Below are 23011 nucleotides of genomic sequence, written 5' to 3'. Positions count from 1 at the left end.
TTCTGAACGGGGAGGGAAGGCGGCGGCTGTGGCAGCGGGCGGGGGGTGGATGCAGATGGGGGGTGGGGTTGCCAAACCAGAAATCCCTGTTCTGTCTCTGTGAGAGCATGAAAACGACACCCGCGGTGCATGACAGTTTATAAGCTGTTTGTTCTCTGAAACTCTCTTGAAAATCATTTGCAGCCGACTTCTGTGGCCTAGAAAACGACTCACACTTAGGCTCAATGGTTCATAAAACGCTCAGTGGTTCTGAAGTGCTGCTCTTTCTGATTTACAGTAGCGGTTACTGTAAACATTTTTTTTTTCCTGTTGGTTATAACAACTGGAAAAGCTAATACTTTAAACAGCTGGAAAGGCAGCTAACATCTATTCAATCCTCTGTGTAAGCATACTCAATATAATGTGTACTGAACATAAAATACAAAGATAACACATGTACAGCTTGTAGCCTTTATATATATATATATACAGTATATATATGTTTTTTTTTAATCAAAGAGGATTTTCAATCAGTGCATTAAGCTATTCAGTCGTGTTTCTGGAGAGATTTCTTTTTTTTTTGGTCTGTTATGTGAGTTTGATTGTAGCGTGATCAATCTGTGGAATGTCAGACTGACTATTGTCTGGGATTTGGAGTCCCACTCGTACCCGTTCACACAAGCTGAATCTGTCGGTCTCAAGTGCACTTGTGTTTGTGGAAAGTGAGAAACAGTTATTGTGCTCTTATGGCAGTTCCATGAAATGTGTCAGAACTGTAGAATTACCACAACAACAGCAACAACAACAACAACAACAAAAAAGCTGATTTACGAGGGAAGGTTAAACTGCACACTCTGCCGTGCAGTTGCTATTATCATTTGATCTCAAGTCTTTGGTGCTTCTTAACCTACCAGTGCTTCACACGAGGAGACTCTAATAATTGAACGCTTCACATAACTGGATTGTCTCTTGCTGAACCAGCGCACACTTACTACCACAAACTGTTAGGCTACTGGCAATCTTAACTTAGCTCAAGCAACAGTGGTGCTTTCGGATGAACTAAAAAAGTAGAGCACTTTTGCATGTAGCAGTGCACAGTCCTTTACATAGCAACCATCCTCATGTTTTATATTATGTCCTTAGCTTTTATGGTTACATTTAGGTTTCATTCTTTAAAAACACCCATGCTTAGTAAATGTAGAAACCCCGTTCAAAGCAGACAGACGGGCAGACGTGTTTATCTGTCTGAACCAGTGCAGCGCTTTGTGTCTGAGCCTCCCCAGGCTGCTTGTACTGACCTACATCCAGACCTGTATTCCCTAATCATCATCCAGTTCTCTCTGTTTCTCTCTCTGCCCTTCCTGTGTATCTGGTTGAAAGCAGGCTGTATTTTCTTTTTTGTATTTTTTTTGTTGATGTTTTTTTTTTTTTGTTTTTTTTTTGAATACCAGAAATGCTATTTTCCTATTTGCTAAATAAAACAAACAAAAAAAAGTTGAATTCCTTGCTTTGTTATTTGAATGATGCTTATTGGAGAGGGTTGGCTCATCTGTTACTCCCAGTATACCATCTTATACAGTATCTGTTATTCAAACACAAAGCAACATTTGCATTTGTAATGATGTTACCGTTTTTGCTGAGTTTGTAAATGGATGAGAGAAGTAAGTAAGATAAGGAAAAGTACTTTTTAGACTTCAAAATCAGTGCTGGGATGTACGTTTACTACAAATGATAAGATGTAATGTGACAAATTTATAAGGAACTATCACACAGCTCTGCATTTCCCCTCTGCGCAACAGAACCATCTTACCATCTTTTAGCTGACTTTTGTTTTCCACCCACGTACACTGTTTTTGTTCATTCTCATCTCTGTTGTCACCTCAAGCAGCAAAAAGTAACTCATCATAATCCGCTGTAGTGACAAACTTAAACTCTAAAAATCTAAACTGAACTAACTTAACTAGACTAAACTATGTGCAAACACCCAATGACAGGCCAAGTTAGTGACTGTGCAGAGAACATAAGTGTTGCATTTTGCAGATAGATCTGCCCAGAATCACAATTTTATTGAATGCTACTTTTACTTAGTGTCTTCTGGATGTGCAAATGCTTGTTGCCAATATGTTGACATGCGTTTTCAGTTTGTTGCACTGTTATAAAGTGGCTTAAGAGCAATTGATACGACTTGGAGTACAATTATGAGGTACTCTGCGGACTGCGGCTACTTCAGGCATTTACATTTTTTACTTTATATTTCTACTTCAATGACATCAAAATATATGGTATTTTATTTATTCATCACAATTTCATAACATTAACATTATATAATTAACATATAACTTAAGAGTGTCAATGTGGCAAACATGTTGGTAAACAGCTGCCTAAATAAGTTGATACAGAACAATATCAGCATTATTTCAAGTCATGTTTCAGAACAGGTACCAAGCCAGTAAACTCTCCTCTTTTGCTTTTTTGGTCATTTTCCATCAGATAAATCACTGTTCTCTAGCCCTTTGCTAACTTTCACAGCTAATTAGCGTTTGGCAGGTTGCAAATCAGAACTTAATTTTCGAAGAACAGAGGCGTTATGATCTGTAAAACCACAGCAATGAGCTAAAAGAGGCTTTGAGGCTCCTTGGACCAGAGGGTAAATGCAGTCAAGTGATTCAAGCAACCTTCTTCACATTGCATTTAGTCATTTGACCCATTATCCATTTAAAAATCATTAGTGCAGGTTTAAGATTTATGACCTATTAATATATTCATAAAATAAATACATCCAAAAACATCCTCTAACCTCAAAATGCTGTCTATGTGTATGCACATTTGAAACACTGATATTTTAGCCACATAAAGCTTTAATACCTAAAACAGTTGCTTTATTGTCATGGCGTGCAGAGTTACCAGCCTGCTCTCCATTGTTGCTCTGACGCCGCCCTTACACTAATTTGCCCAGTGACTGTTTGACTGAAATGACTCCATTCTGTATTTCCTGCAGTGCTGAAAGACAGCAGCGATTACAGCACAGAGTGGGTGGCAGGATAACCACATCAAGGCCGCTCCACTGAGCCTCTGGATAAAAACACGCTGCAGGCTTTCCAATAGTGATCCGACTGCTGCAGCAGTATGGTGTAATACAGTATCTCTTAGTTCAATACTCAAGAAAGCGAGAGAGGAAGGGAAGCTGCACCTTTATCGTCATGCATATCAGGTTGGAATTTCTGGCTGTTGGTGCTTTCTAGTTATGTTTGGCTTGGGAAGGGACCAGAGCACTGAGAGGAAACTGGGACCAGCTTCAAAGCTGAAATCTGTGTTGCCTCCTTTCCTGCCTCTGTCGTTTCACACTGTCGCTAATCTGGAATGAAACTGTTTCAAATGCTGCTCATCTGACTCCTGTTGTGCTGTTCTGATTCACAAATTGTGGCCGAGGCAGGCGTCTGAGAAGAAAACAGGCCAGACAGGGGGAAGAAGGGGGTTTTCTTTTTAGAAATGAAATGTGGCCACAGGCAGTAATGTAATAAGAGCAGCTGACCAACAGTTGTGACCAGAGGTTACTGTAGGACAGAACACTGTGTTGTCTGTAAAAGGAACAGCGCTGCTTTTAAAAAGCTATAGATTCATGCAAATCTGCAACTGTGACAAGAACATCTTCCCAAACACTATATAGAAATGTTTATTGTACTTTAAGTGATAGCTTGAAACAAATACAGTGAACAATAACTCATTTTGACTTGTTCTGCCCCTCCCTCAAACTTATTGTCTTTTTCCCCCCTTTCTCTCTTTGGCCTAGTTGGAGAGTAAATTCATATAAAAGGCATAGAAGCAATTGGAGAAAAGTTTAAAGCTGCACTGATCAGAACTGTGTGCATTGGTAATGGATCACTGTGTAATTTGAAAGAAATAGAGACGAGAGAGATGAACTCACAAAGCGCTATCTGCTGTTTTTCTCAGAGATGTTATAAGAGATAAGAGATATTAAAAAGGAGGACATGTCCTGTCCCGCCACAAAACACCCAGTTGTCTGCTTATCAATCAGAGCTGATATCTATGTGCAGGGATGTTAGTAAACCTGTGGGAAAAGGGACATTTTTCTCAAACCTTTGGAGTGTCTTGATCAGATTTGTCTGGTGATTCAATACATTCAAATCTCTCCCCATTCATTTAGATAGGGGCCTGGTCTTGCATTAATGTACCCATGAGGACTTTGGCTCTATAAAGCATTTTCTGCTTGTTGTTTTGGTTTTCCAACCCACATAAATTTAGTTTCCATCCGCTCTCATCAACCAAAATGCCCATTGCAACTTCTCACAACCCAAAGTCAGGTATATTAGCACAGATGTCTAATTTTGTTCAACCAATTTGTTAATTTTATTTATGAAAAATAGAATTTGATTAACAGAAGTTGCCATCTACTCAAAAATAAATACTAGTTAAGAGAAAATATTAGTCAACCATAATAATTTCAAAAGGTGATAGGTGAAAAATACTATTGTTGTGACTTCTGTTGCCCCTACATTCCAGAAAAGTGCTGCTTTAAGACTGCTTTTACCTTAGAAAAAAACAAAACAGGTACAGATCTGACAGAATCCAGATATTTACATTAAACAACATTAAAGTGACTGAGAAATATTCAAAAGCTGTAAGGACAGTGGTTTCTAGCCTAATCGTTCCCATTGATTAACATCCTGCAAGTTATTAACAACACAAAGTGAGGATAAGTGAAATGTATATTTCTTCCTCTGAGTCTCTCAACCAGCAAGTCAATCCAGCACCACCACTAAATAATCACCCTCAGGTCTTATAGCTACTGTATGCAAATTACTAAGAGCTAAACAGTCATATTTTTATTAAATCTCTATTATTAAAACATGATTTTAAAACATGAGTTCAGAGATATTCTTAATCTGTGTTCATTGCAGGCAACAACACATGTAGCTACAGTAAATTCAGCTGAAATTTGTAGTGTGACGCTGTGGTATGCTGCCACTTGGTGGCTCATCTGAAAACATACACTAACCCTAACCCTTCTTCTGTAGAGGAGACTAGAAGAAAGCAGTCTGCGGTAAATGGTAATGTTGAACATTTCCAACATGTTGAAATGTCACTGAAGGACAGTAAGGAAACATCCAACATTGAGACATGCAGTGATTAATCAGAAAATAGTAATAATGATATGAATGGAGCTGTGACAGTCTCACAATATTTGGATCAATCAGTAGCCTACATTTGTGTACAGTTTAAACCAGTTAACTTGATTACCTGAATACTCAGAAATGCCACGAAGAGAAAAAGTGTTTTAGACAAACGTTAGATTTAGACTATATATTAGATATATTAGATTTATATTGATATTGACAGCTGCAGAAATCACACTGGCTCTGGAATGATTTATTTTGCAATGTGGGAATTTCGAAAGGTGGTACAAATAGATGGAGCCTTGCTATTGTTTGTCATGGGTAAACAAACTTTACAGCTTTAGAGTAAGTCTGGTTTATAAAGGTGCTTCTCAGAACCATCTTGTTATATAAAAGAGTAAATAAGTAATAAAGTCCTTCCCTGCTTATGGTCATGTGGCTCTTATTGTGAAGACAAGCTCCAAAATAACTCTTATATTCTAGAGACATAGGCTTTTATTTTGCAATAGATGGGAGCTACATATTAGGTAGCCTACATTACAATGTGAAAAGCCATTATATAAAGAAAATGAAGTCTGTTGGGGTTATAGCCTAAGCCTAAATCTGCCCTACAGAGCTTCAGTCAAAATTGTTTTGACTGAGGCGTGTTGAAATCACTTTCTTATCAAATTCTTCATGGATGCTCAGTAATCATAGTGAAGAGATTTATGTAAACCACGGGAATAATAAACAGTAAATCGTGTGAGTGAGAGATATCGCATGCATTTTTATCTGGAGGGAATTTCGTAGCCGTGTGGTGGAGTAATAACAACTTGATAAACACATCAACCAAAAGAAAGACGAGAGGAAGTGACCTCAGTGTGAGTTTTAATGGCACATTTGCGCTATCGGGAGCATCGGAATTTTTACAGTGTTACACAACCGAGCAAACAAGTGGGAATTTTGTCTTATTGGAGGCTCTCGGTTGTAGCGCGTAAGGTTTAACATCATACGAACTGCATCAACAAGCTAAACGATTTGGGTTAAGTATTAACTTAACTTGCGGTATTAGCTTAATAAAAAAAATTGATTTAGAAGTGCAGAGTTTTCAGCGTTAATGTTATGGTAATGGGACTACTGCATTGTACCACTTGAGCTCTTGTTCGTATTGCATACCAAAACAATTACTTTACTACTGTAGAGTTTTTTTTGTTTTTGTTTTTGTTTTGCAACAAAACAACAATTATTGTGTCACAAAAAAACAAGTGAGCCGAGCAAAAGCCCACTGAGTGGCGCGACAGCTCTAGAGTATGAGGAGTACGAGGGACTGTGAACGCATCATTATTTCCTGTTCAAAGGATATATCGTCACTACAAGCCAAAGGCAGTTTAATGTATTCTCTGGTCGGGTATTTGCATGGCACTTTATCTGTAACTTGTTTCCTGAGCTATGTCAGTATAGAAAAAAGCTTTCCAGCAATGTTTGGGGAATATCTGGACGCGTTTCGACGACTTGGAAATTCAGCGGGCTCAACGAGCGAGGTAATGTTAGCAAACAAGCTAACGTGAAGCTAAGCTCACGGCTAACTCACAGTTAGCTGACAGATACAGTAAATGCCTTGATTTGTTGTTTGTCTCCTGCAGTGAGTGTTCACGCACAGGATACAAAAACACGACAGTAGTGGCATTTTAGCTCCACCCCGCCGCGACTTTGCATATTTTGGGAATTAACTTGACTGCAAGTTCGTGTTGACAGTAACGAAACTTAAAATCATCCATCAACAAGTGGTCTTTTATTTTTTGCTGTGTGGGTGCCAGTGCTGTGTGATGATAGTACAAACCAGTCCCGTCACAGCGCATTACTAATATAACCCATGTTCTGTGACTGATGTGCCATAGCTGGCGTTATCTCATTGCGGTGTAGTAGATAACGTTTTACGGCTAATGTCTGATGTTACATAACGATCATTGGTAATCTTTTTTTTTCCCTCGCAGCAGATTTGACACTGCCCACCCCCTCTCTGTTTTACCATGACAGTCTGGGACAGATTGTGTGTGTGTCTATGTGTGTGTTGTGTGTCTCAAACCCAGCAGGTCTGGATGAGTCAGGGCAGATTTACTCTTCCATAAGAAGCTTACTCACACAAACACACACATGTTGACAGAAACTGACAGGGCAGTGAGCAGAATAGCTAAATAACCTATAAAACAGAGAGAGCAGTATTTTAGAAGTCATGTAAGAGTGGTGGGTGCCAACTGACTCCAACTTGTGTGTGGCTCTCCAAAAATATAATATCATTGTCAGAAATCAGCAACAGTAGTGGTTTTTGTAAATTAAGACTAACTTTATCTGACATTTGCATGTACGGTATGTCACTGCTAAACAACCCCCATTTGCAAACTTGCATAGAATTGGAGCTTCTTTAGTGATGCCACTCATTTGTTAGTCACTTGGAGTAAAAAGCATCTGTCACATAAGTAAATGTAATGTGAATGGATTATTGAGAGTGGGCTCTAAGCGTGGTCTCGTAGGCTTTTAATAAAAGCATGACGGGTGAGCATGGATGACAGACAGGCGGTGTTTTACCAAGACAAGTGGAATCGCTGTGCTTTTCAATAGCAGCGATCTCAAATGTTTACAGTTAATGGACTAACAAGATTATAAAAATGTTGGTTATGTCACAGGCAGTGCTTTATAGACAATCGGGAATGGCTGGGATCATACCACATAATCTTCAACGAGTAGTTCAACAAAATATATCACAGCGTTTGTGGCAACGCCAGTGGAACCTTTGAAAGGTTAAGGTTGACTGACTGAATGAGAGACTAATGCAAACATATAATTTGTCATTCATGACTTTAAATGTATATGTTGGTTAGAGTGGTGTAATTATCCTGGTATGTCTTGTCTAACTGTTAATGTATGACTAATGCATAAGCAGTTGTTTCAATGGCTTCATGTCAACAGATGAGATTAAAATGTGATGACATAAAAATCTTATATAAAATCATAATTGAAAAAGAAGCACGCATGAACTGCATCCGCAGACCTTGACCTCAGGCCATTCAGACAGCAGTAGTCTAAACCACTGCTTTCTTTTTCTTTCACTTTCAAGTACATTCATGTATATTCTAGTCCACAGCTGCATGTAATGTCTGTTGCTGTAAATGAGAGACATACTAAGAGCAACAACCTGGTGATGCAAATGCAGGGGAAAAAAGTTGTTTTCCAAAAAATGAGAATGACATTAGGGTATGAGATTTTCAGATAATGCCTCCTCCGTATACATGTTTGGACAGACTGAAGAGCCTTTGTGAAAAGCATAATGTTGTCCGCCTCTTTGTTCATGGCCTTCCCAACCTGTGTGGATGTAAAAAACAGAACAAAACACACACTGCACCTTCATGGGAAGTAGTTTTCATCCTCTTTCATCTCTTGCACAGCTTCAGGGTGACGGGATGCAGAGAGAGCTGGACAAAAGTGCTTAAGCTGTTGTGAAGGCAGGGGCTCTGCTCTCTGTGAGATACTTTTATCATCATGCAGTATTTGATGGTTCTTCTTGAATGTCCATATTACATACTCAGTCTTGTATATTTTATTTGGGCTCTCAGTCTCTTTTGTTGGTTACTCGCAGCATGAACACTCTGATCAAACATCTGTATTTATCTGCCGGAAGTCGTTTCCCTTTTGAAAAGAGCAACCTGTCACTTTCCTCTGGACAGCACGTTATTAGTGACCCTTCAGAAGTGCACCCAGCTGTGGATGACAGGTTGACAGGGCTGTAATTCATGCACAAGTTTATGTTGACCTGTTTGAGCCACTCAAGTAGGACGCAGCAGTTATCTATGCAAGTGTTAGGCCTGTGCCAGCTACAGATTGGATCAGAGTACATCCGTCAATAGATAGGACATGTTTTTTTTTTTTACTTATTCTGTCAGGTTAGAGTTCTTTCCGAGTTAAATCTGCATGTAGTAATCATGGCAGTGACAAGGCATCATCATCTACAGTATATATACCTAAAATGATCGAATATTGTATCACTCCTGACAGGTGGAACAAATAGGCTATGCAATTGTCTATCAAGAATCTCTTATACGTGCCCACACAAGTGCAAACACCTGTGTTGGTGTACCACCACAGCCTTTAATCTATGCATACGATGTGATGCTGAAAAAACCTGCAAAGACTGCAGCAAAGCCCCTAAAAACATCAAAGAAAGTGCCAGATGTGGGTCTGTACCTGAGCTCAAAGAGCAACACAGTAAAAACACACGCATACAAAGTCAGCTTTTTCAGTTTCTGAATTCAGTGTTGTCCACATTCACACCACTTCAAAGCAATTAAAGCTACACACTATACAGTATGTGATATTGAAAGTCATCAGACTGCTTTTCTGCTCGCACTACACAAACTGTTATCTGGAATTTTAGAAAGTGTGAAAGTGAAAGTGTGGTTCAGTGATCAGATGTTGCTTTGCCCTTTATCCTGGAGCTTTTCTATGCGATCCCCAAAGACTGTCAGTTGCAAATCAGGATTAAACTCATGACATACAGTAGTGTGAATTTAATATGACTCCAGAATAGATGATTACCTGAGAAATGTAATAAATAGCCACCTGGTTGCAACCAGAGTTCACCATCATTTTTCAGCCTGGGTTTCTGGAAAACACAGACCTCTGTCACATGTATTTAGGCAAGCAAGAACAAATTCTTATTTACAAGTGCAGCCTGAAGCATAGCTGCTCAGGCTCCTGATTGGCCTGCATAATGAAATAAGCAGGTTGCAATATCCAATTAAATGTTGGCAATGATAATAAGTTTAACGACCCTACGGTATCAGAAATACAAAATGCGATTAGGGTTGCAACTAGTCATTAATTACCCTAATATCTTTGATTAATTGGTAAATAATTTGTTTCATATTCATCAGCAAACAGCAAAAATGGCAACTTAAGTTTCGAGAACTTATGATGATGGCCTATGTCTTGTTTTGCCATGGGATCAATTAAAAATATGCAAAAACAATGAATTTATTATCACAGAAAACTTATTTTTGAAATGAATTTATTTCAAGCATTCCTGCCAAGAGTAATTAAACGATCTATGCTCTGTTGTGATTATACAAGCAGATACCAGTGCCTTATGTCAGGTTTACAGTTCTTGCATGATGTTTTGTGAATGGCCCCTGGTTTTACATCCTCACACTGTGAAAGGGGGGTTTTATGTTTTTTAATTGGCCATGGTGTTCTGCAGACCTTGTCAGATGTGGAACAAGATGTTTGGCCTTGAGGATTAGTCAGTAGCCACATCACAGTGCCACAATTTATAGGCTCCAACAAGATTTTTTTTTATAATTGGATGCAGTCTTTGCCTTTGACCAGACAAGGACAGGCCCACACTTTACCTGTGAACAGCCTTAGTCCTCAGAAAGCTGCCACATTTACTCTGAGCTGTGTAATAGTACAACTTATTTTTCAATAAGTCATTTATGCACACCCCAGCTCACCAAGGAGTGAAGAATGTGGACATTTACCGTGAAACTCGGATCCGAATTCACCATGAAGGGAGCAACATGAAAGGTGTTTAACTTCATTCAGCTGTTAATGAAACCTGCTCTTGAGTTTATTCAGCTTGCTGTACGTTGGCATTATTATCCTGGAATGACGGAACCAGATGAGGGAACAGTGTTTGCAGCAAAAAGTGCACCTGGTCCTCCAAAATGAACTAACCATTTACAGATATCAGATTTCTGCTCATACTTTTAGGTGTCCATCGAGTTTCTTTAGCTTTTTCAAATGAAAGTGGGGATGTTGGGGCCAGTCTCACCACTTTCTAACCATAATGTAGAGTGTTAGTAAGACTGACACATACACTACATTTGGTCTTAACATCTGTGTGCTGCTGCTCTTTTCGCACATACTGCATGTTGTTCAAGCACAAATAAATTCTTTGATTGACTGATTGAGGGAGGCAAACAGATGCAGCGAGAACTAATTTACAACACTTCATCACAACATAACTGTCAAAACAAATTGAACAGACTTACAGAAGTGTGCCCAAGGGGGATATTTCTCGCAATTTTGTGGATGCCCTCCATATTGTAATACGATGAGCAGCAGTTCCTTGAATCATTCTGATCATTTTCCTCCTCTCTGTCCTCTATGCTTCTTTTCCACCAGTGAGAGACATGGACAACTCTGTCACCTTGTGGCAGTTCCTTCTCCAGCTCCTTTTGGATTCCAGTAATGAGCAGCTCATCTGCTGGACCAATGAGGAAGGGGAGTTCAAGCTGCTGCAGGCCGAAGAGGTGGCCCGGTTATGGGGAGCTCGTAAGAACAAGCCCAACATGAATTATGACAAACTCAGCAGGGCCCTCAGATACTACTACGACAAGGTAAATGCATGTGAAGTCTTCTACTGCAGTGGCTCAAGCTGGCTGTGGCAGCTTGTTTTTTGTTGTTGTTTTTTTTCTTCAGTTGTTTGGACACGCGTCCTAATCCTAATGTAAACTATAATCACATGATCTCTTTTCAGGTCTTCAAATATCACAGCCTTTTTGGTTCTTTCCAATTTCATATTCTCTTTATCAGCAGAATACAGGTGGGGTAAAACACACGCCCCTGGCCTAAATGCTTGTTTACCATCCAGTAGCTATACTGCTTGACCTTCGAGGCTCACAAGGGGGCTGGAGCCAATCCCAACTCGCATTGGGCGAGAAGCAGTGAACACAGGCCTATCACAGGGCTGACATTGAGAAAAACAAGTCACACTCACATTCACAGCCACAGGCAGTTTGAAGTCCAGGGTGTCACCTGTTAGACCAGGGTACTTGCTGTAAGGTGAGGGTTCTCCCACTGCACAACAACACCTTCACATAACAAAGTACTGTTACGTTTAAATAATATTCCTTCTTTCTTTCAACTACTTTTGAGGGTTGCCTCTCCATTTCCTGTCTCTCTCTCTACTGTGCTGTCCATCAAAGGTGAAAAAGCCCCAAAAAATGTATTTAAAAAAAAAAATTGCATTGGAGCACCTTATTGTATTATTGAAGAAAGCGTGGATGTGTGCGCATTCCTTCAGTTTTTACATGACTATACAAGACATAATTTTAATTTAATAGACCAACTGTAAATGGTGAATTATTGGATATATATCTTATGTTGATATACAGTATTTCAGTGGTGTTAAAAACAACAACATACCTTAACCATAACCATAACTTAAAATTGAAATCTAATAACTTAATAATAACATGTAATGATGGTGTGAATCTGCATAGAGTTGAACAATTCAAATATTTAGGATTATGGCTTGACTCAGAACTTACTTTCAAACCTCATATTGACTTCATTCTTCGTAAAATCAACTTTGGTATCAGTGTTTTATTTCGATCCAAGAACTGTTTTACACTTAATGTTCGAAGGAAACTTGCCCTACAACTTATTCTACCTTTTTTTGATTATGCTGATGTAGTAGTATATCTAAACGCATCTAAAACCAGTCTTCTACCCCTCAACACAGCATATAATCGTCTCTGTAGATTTGCTCTTGGTTGTTCTTTTTACACTCATCACTGTATCATGTATAATGCACTCAACTGGCCCACCCTCAGTATAAGAAGACATAATCACTGGTTACAGTTTATTTTTAAATGTATACATTGCAATTATCCTGCTTATTTACAACAATTTTTGATTCCATATTCTACGACATACCATTTACGGCACTCATCTCAGTACTTCTTCCTTACCCCCACAGTGAACAAAACAATTGGTAAAAGAGCATTCATGTACAAAGCGCCTTCAGACTGGAATAATCTTCCTTTAAATTTACGCTCATTGACCTCTTTTCATAGGTTTAAATATTCTGTGTCTTCTTATTTTGAGTTAAATTGCACATGTTTCAGATGATTTATATCATTTTTCTTTTTTCTTGTAACACACTGTAATTTTTTATTTGAATATTATGTTATTATTTTACATTTCTCTTAGTTTATTTAGGCTATTGCTATGGCCATTTGCGGCCATCGAGAGGTTGTGTCCATTTTTGTACTCATTTCTTTTATGTCTGTGTTGATGTCTGTTGTCTTTGTTGTTGTATGTTTGTAGATTGTTGATTGTGTCTTGTCTCTTTTTGGTTTGTAATGTATATTAGGACCCCCTCGAAAACGAGAGGATTCCTCTCAAGGGGTTTATCCTATTAAATAAAATTTCTGAATGAATACCGAGCCAAAGCGAAAACCGTGATATGAACCGAATCATTTCACTCCTAGTATGTATAGAGGGAGAGATGTTTCATTGTCATAATTACACAAATGACATTGCATAACGTGTGTTTTGTAAAGCAGCAGCTGGAAGGTTTGGAGAGGGCTGCCTCCTCCAACAGCTGCACAAAAGTCTGAAACAGAAAATTTCAAAACCCAACTTAATTGCGATCTGAGAATGTTTGAAGTCTGCTGCCCAGTAACATGCAGAGAGGGAGAGCGCTGTCTGTCTCCCACTCTGCTTGTGGTTTGGCAGAAGCACTGCCTGACCCTGTGGGCGTGCTGGGCAGGGCGGCTCTGGTATGTTTGGCTGCAGCATTAGTGGCTGCTCGCTTGGTACAGACAGGAAGGACAGAGCTGTCCCATGCACAAGACTTCTCTGTGGTCTCACTTTTCTATTTTTTGCTGCTGCTGCTGCTTAAGTAGAGGCAGAACACTACTTGAGGGAAAGTTGTTTCTACTCTTTGCTTCCTGCCCATGTGATGTCACTCTTTTTTTCTTTTTTACCTTTTTATGTTATTCACCAAGCGTGGACTAACATATCTTGCTTTTCTTTGTCTTACAGAACATCATAAAGAAAGTAAACGGACAGAAGTTTGTCTATCGCTTTGTGTCATATCCTGACATCCTGAAAGGAGATGTTGCTAACCGAACAGAGGGTGGGGATGTTGGTGCGGGGGGCATTCCTCCCCTCGCAAGAAGGGACAGCACCCTACAAGAGGGTGAGCCTGGCGACAGAGCCAAGTTAGGAGGTGGTACAGCAGCCATGGGCCTGAACAGCAAGCAGTCGAACCGCAACGACTACATCCACTCCGGCCTGTACACCTCCTTCACACTCAATTCCCTGCAAAATGGACGCCAGCTCTTCAAGTCCATCAAAATGGAGAACCCAGCAGAAAAGATGGCTGACAAGCGGGGTCTCACTGCCACGGGCCAGAGCCAGGAAGCCTTGCCTCCGTCACAGCAGCCAACTGCTTTGCCATCTGTCATCAAGTTTGGCATCACCCCTCCGAAGCCAGCACCAGCACCGCATCCTCAGGTTGCCATAGAGCCGACCCTGATGTCCAACCACTTAGAACCTCTGCAAGCTCCGCCCTCGAGGGCCGAAGACATCAGCACACACTCCTCCTCCTCCCTGCCACCCCAGGCCGTCTACTCGTTTGATCACATCCGCCCGTCAGAGCCAACGTTCAGCTTGCCGGACCTGACGTCAACCAGCCCGTCCCCCAGCCTAGTGCCTGACTCGTCCCAGGAGCTGGTTATCGACAGCGACATGGAGTCAGGATCATCTCAGCCTGCAGATTCCCAGGCACCAGAGCCCAATGATGCTCATGCACATGAGAAGGCTAGTACATGATAATGACACATTTATTTTCATAGGCAGGCTCTTAGTAATAACCACTGGGGTCACACTGAACAACAATTATTTAACCAAAGTGCTAGAACAGAGTTGCTTTTGTGCATACTGGTGGAAATATGATCAGATCACCATTTCTATAAGTAGTTATTGATTCATTATCACTATCCACAAGTTTCCGAACGTGATCTATGGTCAAAACCGGAAGCCGGTTTTGCCTGTTTTGGTGGAATTGTACGTTTACGTTTCCATGGTTGTCATTCGTTTTCGTATTTGCGGTAAACACATGGATCTATAACGCTGGCTTTTAACACGGATGTCAATTTGTGTGATATCCATTGTTAAAAGCTGGTGTGATGATCCATGCGTTTTACAGATTTTCATTGAAAAAAAAAAAAAAATCTGTGCATTTACCGCGACCACCGAAACCATGGAAACGTAAACATAAAATTCCACCGGAAGAGCAAAACTGGCTTACGTTTTTGACGTTCGAAAAAAGGTGGATATATCTGCTGTTATATAAATAATTAGTTGGCATGCATCTAGCCGAAAGAGGTAAAAAGAGGAAAAAATTAAACCCTGTAGTTACCATTACCCTCCTTGTAATCTTTGACATATTTGTCAGAGGATCTTTAGTGTTTGTTGCAGATTAATATCAAAATGTCTATGGCTTTCAGTTTTTTCCGAATGATATGAACATATCAAATGACATAGGTTTTCTGAGTTAAAAGGCAAGTGTAAAGTGATGAAGTAAACATACAGTATGTGTCATTGACAAGTCATCATCCGTCCCTCTATGTGCAGCAGGTGGACCATGGCATCAGTCTGTCTGGAGATGAGATCAGTTTGGTGGACGCTGAAACCAGCTCATCGTCAGTGAGCAGCTGCACCACACTCAGCATCCATAGCTCAGGAAAGCCACGCAAACCACCGAAAATCCTGCAAATCAGCCCGCCAACTCTGCTGGTCACCGCCTCCGACTTCTCCCCCATGAACCTCTGCAGCCCCTCACTACCTACTGCCTCTCTCACACCAGCAATGCTACAGGTGAGGAAGTGCTCCCTTGTTTATGGGGCTCTGTAGTGAGTTTATGTAGTGAGTATCTTAGATCACACACAAACACATTTTTCAAACACACATAACTTGTACCACTTTGTAAGATACATTTTATTTAGTAGCAACAGTGAAGTCTGGGTTTACAGCACTTTTTTGATAATGTCATTGTCAACACTGTGATCAGATTGATAAACACTAACAGTTGATGCAACAGAATGATCCTATTCACTGTTGTGTGAATTTTTTATTTTTTTTTTGGCAACATCCACTTACAGCTCAAAATGCCATGCAATAGAAAAAATCATTTGTGTGAAGCACACAACATATTGCCCTGGAGCTGACTGTGAAGTTGTTATCAGTACAACAGAAGGTTTATTTTTATGTGGAACATTCACATTTACAAAACTGAGCACAAAAAACACACTTCAGGTGCAGAGACAGAAAACAAGGAGGGTGCACGGCAGTAGAGAGTGATGATGCAATAGAGACTAGACTAATGATGGCAGTAATCTAGATTAGCTCTTTCAGACAGTAATTTTAAAAGAAAGAAAGAAAAACAAATCAGAAAATAGTTACCCTCTGAGTGAATTTTAACCCTTAGGGCCCATTCTAATGTTACTTATATATATATTATACTTATACATAAAATATTAAACATTAATATGATATTTATTGAGCTAATTTTTCTACCAACATCCAATTTAATTATTGATATCAAATACAAATTAATTTTTTAAAGATTTGAACCCTTTAAATGCCAGGTTTTTGTCATGATACCATACCATGTTTTCAGATTAAAAAACAAAACAAAAAGATTAATTATTTTCAGTATACTACATGCATAGTAGATTTTTTTTTGTTTTGGATTATTGCAGCCTGGGATAAGGCAAATATTAGCAGCAGCACTGACATGTATTTATAATATTCTGCGTAGTGTCAAATACTCACCCCATGGATGTCTTATAATAGATCCATGACTCACAGTCATACTGATAAGTGCAAAAATGCGTGTTTGGGTAGCTATAAAAAAAAAATGAAATACGGTATATTATTTCCAACATTTTTTGGCTTAATCTTTAAAACAACATCAGTCTTAATCATACACATTAAATGTTCGCTATTTATTAAAAAAAATAAGAATTTAACCATTTGAATGCCAAGTTTTTCAGATGAACACTTCTCAAGGTTAAAGGTTAGGGGAGAGGGAACAAATTGTGACAGCGCCATCTATGGTAAATGGCATGTTTTTTCTTCACATGCCCAGTATATGAAGCCATCTGGTGGAGAGTTGTAAAAATTATCAGTTTTAAGGCAAAAGGTCAGATTGACACAAATAAATGTACAATGCTTTAATGGAAGTGAGATCAAAAATTGCAGTTTGAAGCAGTAAGAGTGTAACTCTTGTTTGTACAGAGTGTATTTTACACTTGCTGTAGGAGCTGAGTGGGAAATTACAAGATCAACTAAAAATACACAATCCTGCCAAGTTCCATGCCATATGTATAACAGCCAAAACAACAAAAAATGAAGAATGAAAAGCACGTAAGCACGTAAAATGCGCACAATCATCCCTAAGGATTAAACATCATGGAATTCCAAAAGTAAGATGAAATGTAAACAGATAGTACTATATATCAGGCTGTAGACTTAACATCCTGTTTATTTGGTGGCAGTAGGCTATAATCTAACCTTACATTGTTAATTTTGCTGAGATTTCACAAACTACACAGCAACAACAGCATTGTCATATGACTGGATAGCGTTAATATGCATATACAGTAGAACCTTTTAGCATCAGTGATGGTGACCAGCAGGTGGCAGCAGTGTAGCAGTAATCTGCGGCGCCATACTGCAGCTTGGTCTTGTTTTTGTGGTGATTAATTGTTCGTGGTGATGCTGTTTGCAGACCACATGACTGCGTGTGCTAGTGTATAGAATTATTCAACTCTATTAGATCTGCTGGTCCACACAGTGTTGCGTTCATTCTGCCCCTTTGTACCAGGTCACGTCAGGTCAGATTTGGTCATGGGATACAGAACTCACGCCGCCGTTTAGCTCACAAAGACATGAGCTCATGAGTTTTTCCTCAGTCGATGTGAGGGTCTAAGGACAGAGGATGTTGCTACGATGCCATGTAAAGCCCTTTGAGACAAACTGTTTGTAAAAACGGGCTATACAAATAAAATTGCCTTGCCTTGCCTTGCCTTGCCTCTGCTTTCTGGTTTCTCTCCTGTCAGTGATTGTCGAAAAGCAGTGCCTCTTCACCATATGGGAGGCTTACAGTTGAGTTGACTTCTTGATGGTCCACGCAGATGAATATGTCAGAAAAGATTCCACAAAACCTGATAATACAATTGTTATAAGTGATTGAGGATCTAGTGCAGCAGAGGCCTGTACTACGAAGCAGGATTTGAGCTTATCCAGGTAACTTCAGGGTTAACGCTGGGTTTTCCGTACTACGAAGGTGGTTCACTTCTTACTGGGATACATCTCCACGGTAACTTATGCTGAACGGCTAACCTGGTCCGGAGCAGGTTACGTTCCAGATTGAGATCACCAGGTGGAAAAGCTCCGCCTCCTGACCAATCATTCTCTTGGAAAATGACATCACTGTTGTTAGTGGGACAGTGAGCACAGGACACAGTTCGATCAGCTGACAGAGGTTTGTCAGTCCCTCCAATGAAAAATTAAAATAAAACTTATATTTTATGACCCTGCTTTGTAGTACAGGCCCCAGGTCCTTTTTGATTGTATTTACACAAACCTTGTGACAGCGTGGCACACTTGTGCACAGACACAAGCAGCAGCAATGTGGGAAGTATTGTTATTGTTATTGTCTGTATCTGACAATTTAACCTTTAGTATCTGTTCCATCTGGAAGAAAAGTACATTTGTTAAAAGCAGCACAGGCTCCAACATCCAAGTCCATAAGTCCATTATCAGATAGAAATAGCTGCTAACATCACCAGTTATTCTGCAGATCCATGTTCGATCAACACCACCAGATACTCATCTCATCTCATCTCATCATCATTCAGTTGCTGAAGAAATCACAGATTGGAACCACACTCGTAGTAGTTTTGAAATGTCTTTAACATTTTCATTCTGGATCCCTATCTATTAAATAACTGTTATTGGACATTGAGGGTAAAATATAAACCTATCATGAGGTATTTCTCTCCCTAGTACATTAAATCTGTAAAAATCGACATTGGTCCCATTGGTCTGTCCTGTTTATTTTCCTCTTCAGACTCCCACTCTGTTGCTGACTCCCAGTCCTCTGCTGTCGAACATCCACTTCTGGAGCACACTCAGTCCAGTCGCTCCACTCAGCCCGGCCACACGACGCCAGGGAGCCCATCTGTTCCAGGTCAGTACATTAGAGTGTAGTACACATGTACTAGCGTTTAGTCGCTCTGTCTGCATTTGTCTTAACCCTCCGTTCTGCTCTGTTGCAGTTTCCGTCTGTCCTCACCCCCCAGTTCCAGATCCCTGTACACAGTATGGATGGGACCAACACCCCAGGCCCGATTTCACCAGACCCTCAAAAGACATAGGATTAGTCGCCAATATTTGGACCCAGGCGGCCAGACACTTTCCCCCCTTCAGCTCCGTCTCCTGCTCCCACATTCAGGACAGTAATGTGGAAGCTCTGTCATTGCCATTCCCCATCACTCTGGTGCTTTAAAGTCCACTGCCACATAACTCACACTACAATGTGCTGTGTGGAGGGAGGACATGGAGAGATGTTGGCAGTCCAGGATAGATGGATGAGGGTAACATGCTCATGTCGGTTCCATAAAACGTACCCCCCCCCCGAAGATACTCTTCTGCACTTAAACAGTGATGCCGTCGTTCTGTTTTGCACTTTTGAATTCATTTTGTCTGGCTTTTCGGGCTCCTCAGTCACAACAATTCAAAGGAGGAAGGGATTTCCATGGCAACAGTGTTTGCATGTGGATTGGACCCTCAGCAGCCACAATCTGCTTCATATTTGGACACAGACCAGTGGGATTGCAGATATCCTTTCCCTATTGTGTGCAACTGTGTTACTGCCAAAAAAAATAAGACGTTTTTCATTTTCTGTTATTAGTTCCCATCCTGTTTTCTCCTCTGCTGACAGCAATTCTGTTCCTTTTTTCGCCTCTCTTCCTGTACTTATACTCTTGTTTAAGGGAAATGCTTTAACCTGACAACCATGCATGTTGAACTGCAGCTCTTTTGTCTCCTACCCAGCTCTTAGCCTGAATTCAAATGTCAAGCATTGCCTCAGCTGCTCTGAAATGTTGGCTAACTAAAGCCCATATCCAACATGACTTTTACCTTGACTGTCTTATCGTGATGTGGCCATAATCCGAGCTGATCCTTGAATAACGCCTCTACGTTAAAACTATTGTAATGTGTGTGTAGACAGTAGAACTGCCCTGAAAGCCGGTGTGCCCTGGTCTGATTGGGAATGAAAGAAAGTGAAGCCATAACTGTTTCTGAGTCTCTGCAAGCTACAAATCACAAATCCTGTATGTCTTACTGCTCTGATGTTGCCTTTTTGAACTGCAAAGGCAGCCCAACTTTGCTTATCATGCTAGAGAAAGTTGGTAATTTTAAGTTCTAGTGAAATGGTAAATTTTCAATATTTAAACATTTTGTGGAATACACTTTGCTTTCTGTTTTAGAGTTATGTGAGATTAACAGATTCAATACTTTAATCTATACAAAACCTTAAGTGTCAAAATGTTATGAGATGTGGGCTTTAAATTTACTGTCTCACCCTGTTTCCAGTCGGTATGCTAAGAAAACAACTGCTGTATATTTACAGTACATAAAAAAAGTGTATTCCCCAACATGTCTAGAACTACTACTACTACGTCCTAATGGAACTAAAATCAGACTGACATGTTCCTCCTTAAGCATAATCACAGCACACTATGAAAGCATGTTCACTGTCCACAGGTCAGCTCAGTTTTCTTTGTTGGAAATGAATGGACTTTGTTGATTTACTGCTCCTAGTGTCAATGCAGTTATTTAAACCTAGACTGAACCTATGAATCTTAGCAGCTAGACTCTTCAGAGGTTTAGCCTTCACCTTTATCTTGCTTTAGCAATCTGAAATTCATCAACCTTTAATCCTGTGGATGGTAAAAAAAACAAAAAAAACTTTAAGCACCTTCCTTTTCCCCCTGAACCTGTTCCTCTTTATTATCAGCCATGAGAGGTTTGCACCTGTTTTGTATACGACGACTCTGAAGCCATAAGTCTGAGAGACAGACTCGAGGTAGATCCCACCTTTCTATGCTATTGAACATGGATATTGTACATGACGCTTGTTTACACGATACTTTACCTAAGTGTCATCTTCTAACCCAGGGATGGATGACCAGTGAATTTTGTAGGGGGGGAATTTATGCTCACTTTTATTCAACTAAGACACAACAACCCCCCCACCCAACCCCCCTAACCTGCAGTCCATCAGATTGATGTACGGTGCCTTACCACAGCCAAGCCCAAGTTTCTCTCCCAAAAGTGGATGGAGCTTTATCATTTAAAAGTTAGTATAGATCTAACGGTATACGACAGCGTTCCTGTTTGTTTTTATGCCATATCTTTGCGTAGACCAAACCAGAGCCCCAGAAGTTCAGAGTTCAACTTCACAGGGATGTTTTGTGTGCGAGTGCACTGCAGCTCATATTGTCTGCCACAGCTCATGCACTGCAGGACCTCAAACATGCTGCAGTGTTCTTCAGGTTGCATTACTGTACATACAGACAGCAACATGGGTTAATATGCACAGCATATTAAGAACATAACTGAATCAGGCCAAGTCAATCCAACCTGCTTATAAATGTTTGTGATAACAGATTTACTCAGAAAATATATATATATATATAAATATAAAACCTGTTTATCATTTTTGTGTAATCTTTTATTTTCCTGTAACACCAATAAAATTTTAAGATTAATTTCTATTTTTGTAATGGCCAGATAGTTAGGTGTCTGCTATTTTGGGTTCTCTGGTTTAATGTTCTCTTTGTGCATGTGTTTCTTTGTTGTTTTCCTCTTATGGAGTTGGGAGGTGACTGCTCCTTGGTGGCATTGGCTTTTATTTTGGGAATCAAAGCCTTATGGGGAGAAATCTAAATCTATGTTTTATATGTAAAGTGTTTTGATATAGTGTTGATATTGTACATGCAGATGTTGTGATGAAACGTTTGCACTTCAAATTTGGGGGTTCCTGTAGTATTGGATTCTGTCGCTTTTCTATGACTCAGATTTCCTCTTTGATGACTCGTTGACGTTTGCTAACTGAAAAATGTATATTTTCCCAAAGGGAGGATACAATTATGCACTTAGTATTTTATACCACAAAACAGAGTTAAATTTAATCTTCTACAGTACATATCGAATAATTTACAATAATTTGTAATTAGGCACTACCACACAATATTTATTTATTTGAAATTATAGTCAAGCCCAATAGAATTGGTTGCTTATATTGCATTTTTGCATGAACTTTAATAAAGGTTTAAATAGCTGATAAATGACCTCAAAGCCCATTTAAAAACTTTTCTCCATTAAGTCATCTTGGACTTGTCATTTGCATATTTCTTCATTTGTATCTTCTGATGTTTTTCCTTCGACTTACCTTGAATTGTAAAATATTGTTTGAAAATGAAATGACACAGTTCTTGCTTTGTTCTGTCCAGTTCTCTATTTGTTTGACGCTTTTTCAAATGTTTACAAGCTACTTGTCTTAAGTGGCATATTGATGTATGAGAGGTGTAGAGGAAGTGTTTATAATGGATGGGTGAGACCAATAAAAGATGTTTAACTTGCCACATCTTCTCTTTCTTCTCTTTCCAACAGTATGTTGTGTTGTCAATGTTTGACCCTCTGCCACCCAGTAAACCACAAAACCACCTACTACACAGATGAGTCATATTTCTATAGAAAATAATTCATTCATCTTCACCACACATTCACATTTGTACTGAAAAGTTATTAATCATTAAAGTGTAATTTGAATCATACAACAGAGTTATAATTTGCTGCAGGAAGTATTTGTGCCAAAAACAATCATTCAAGTATTGTATATGCATTGAACTGCTTGTTGATCATAAGGTCGACTCTGTAGGAAGGCCAGCATGAAGCTCATCCTGGCAAATAAAAAGCAAAGTTAGGGAATGTCAGTTTTCCCTGAGATTGTTCTCACGCAGTTTTTTCACTGTCCTCGCTGCACTGCACTGTCC

General features: G+C 39.7%; 1 protein-coding gene across 2 annotated transcripts; it reads left to right on the top strand.

The window, feature by feature from the left end:
- The first annotated feature begins 3039 nt into the window (after positions 1-3039).
- elk4 (ETS transcription factor ELK4) lies at positions 3040-22588 on the top strand. Of its 2 annotated transcripts, none has more exons than XM_083971118.1 (6): positions 3040-3190; positions 11271-11485; positions 13920-14699; positions 15519-15758; positions 19018-19137; positions 19226-22588. In XM_083971118.1, exons 2-6 carry the CDS (start codon positions 11279-11281, stop codon positions 19322-19324), a joined length of 1446 nt encoding a protein of 481 aa, XP_083827244.1. In that variant the 5' UTR covers positions 3040-3190; positions 11271-11278; the 3' UTR covers positions 19325-22588. The 2 variants fall into 2 exon arrangements, with proteins under 2 accessions (XP_083827244.1, XP_083827245.1); XM_083971119.1 differs by lacking the exon at positions 3040-3190 and adding an exon at positions 6440-6634.
- Positions 22589-23011: the final 423 nt, after the last annotated feature.

This window comes from Trachurus trachurus (genome assembly GCF_905171665.1).
Source record: "Trachurus trachurus genome assembly, chromosome: 5".
In the NCBI taxonomy this organism is placed as follows: domain Eukaryota; kingdom Metazoa; phylum Chordata; class Actinopteri; order Carangiformes; family Carangidae; genus Trachurus; species Trachurus trachurus.
The sequence above is the reverse complement of the archived record's forward strand: the minus strand, read 5'-3'. Positions and strand labels throughout refer to the sequence as shown.

What these genes read in the sequence shown, in the direction of transcription:
- elk4 (XM_083971118.1), top strand. Translation starts at nt 11,279, where the DNA reads ATGGACAACTCTGTCACCTTGTGGCAGTTCCTTCTCCAGCTCCTTTTG. An exon ending in TCAGATACTACTACGACAAG is followed by an intron (nt 11,486 to 13,919) that starts GTAAATGCATGT and finishes TTTGTCTTACAG; the next exon opens with AACATCATAAAGAAAGTAAA. An exon ending in TCACACCAGCAATGCTACAG is followed by an intron (nt 15,759 to 19,017) that starts GTGAGGAAGTGC and finishes TTTCCTCTTCAG; the next exon opens with ACTCCCACTCTGTTGCTGAC.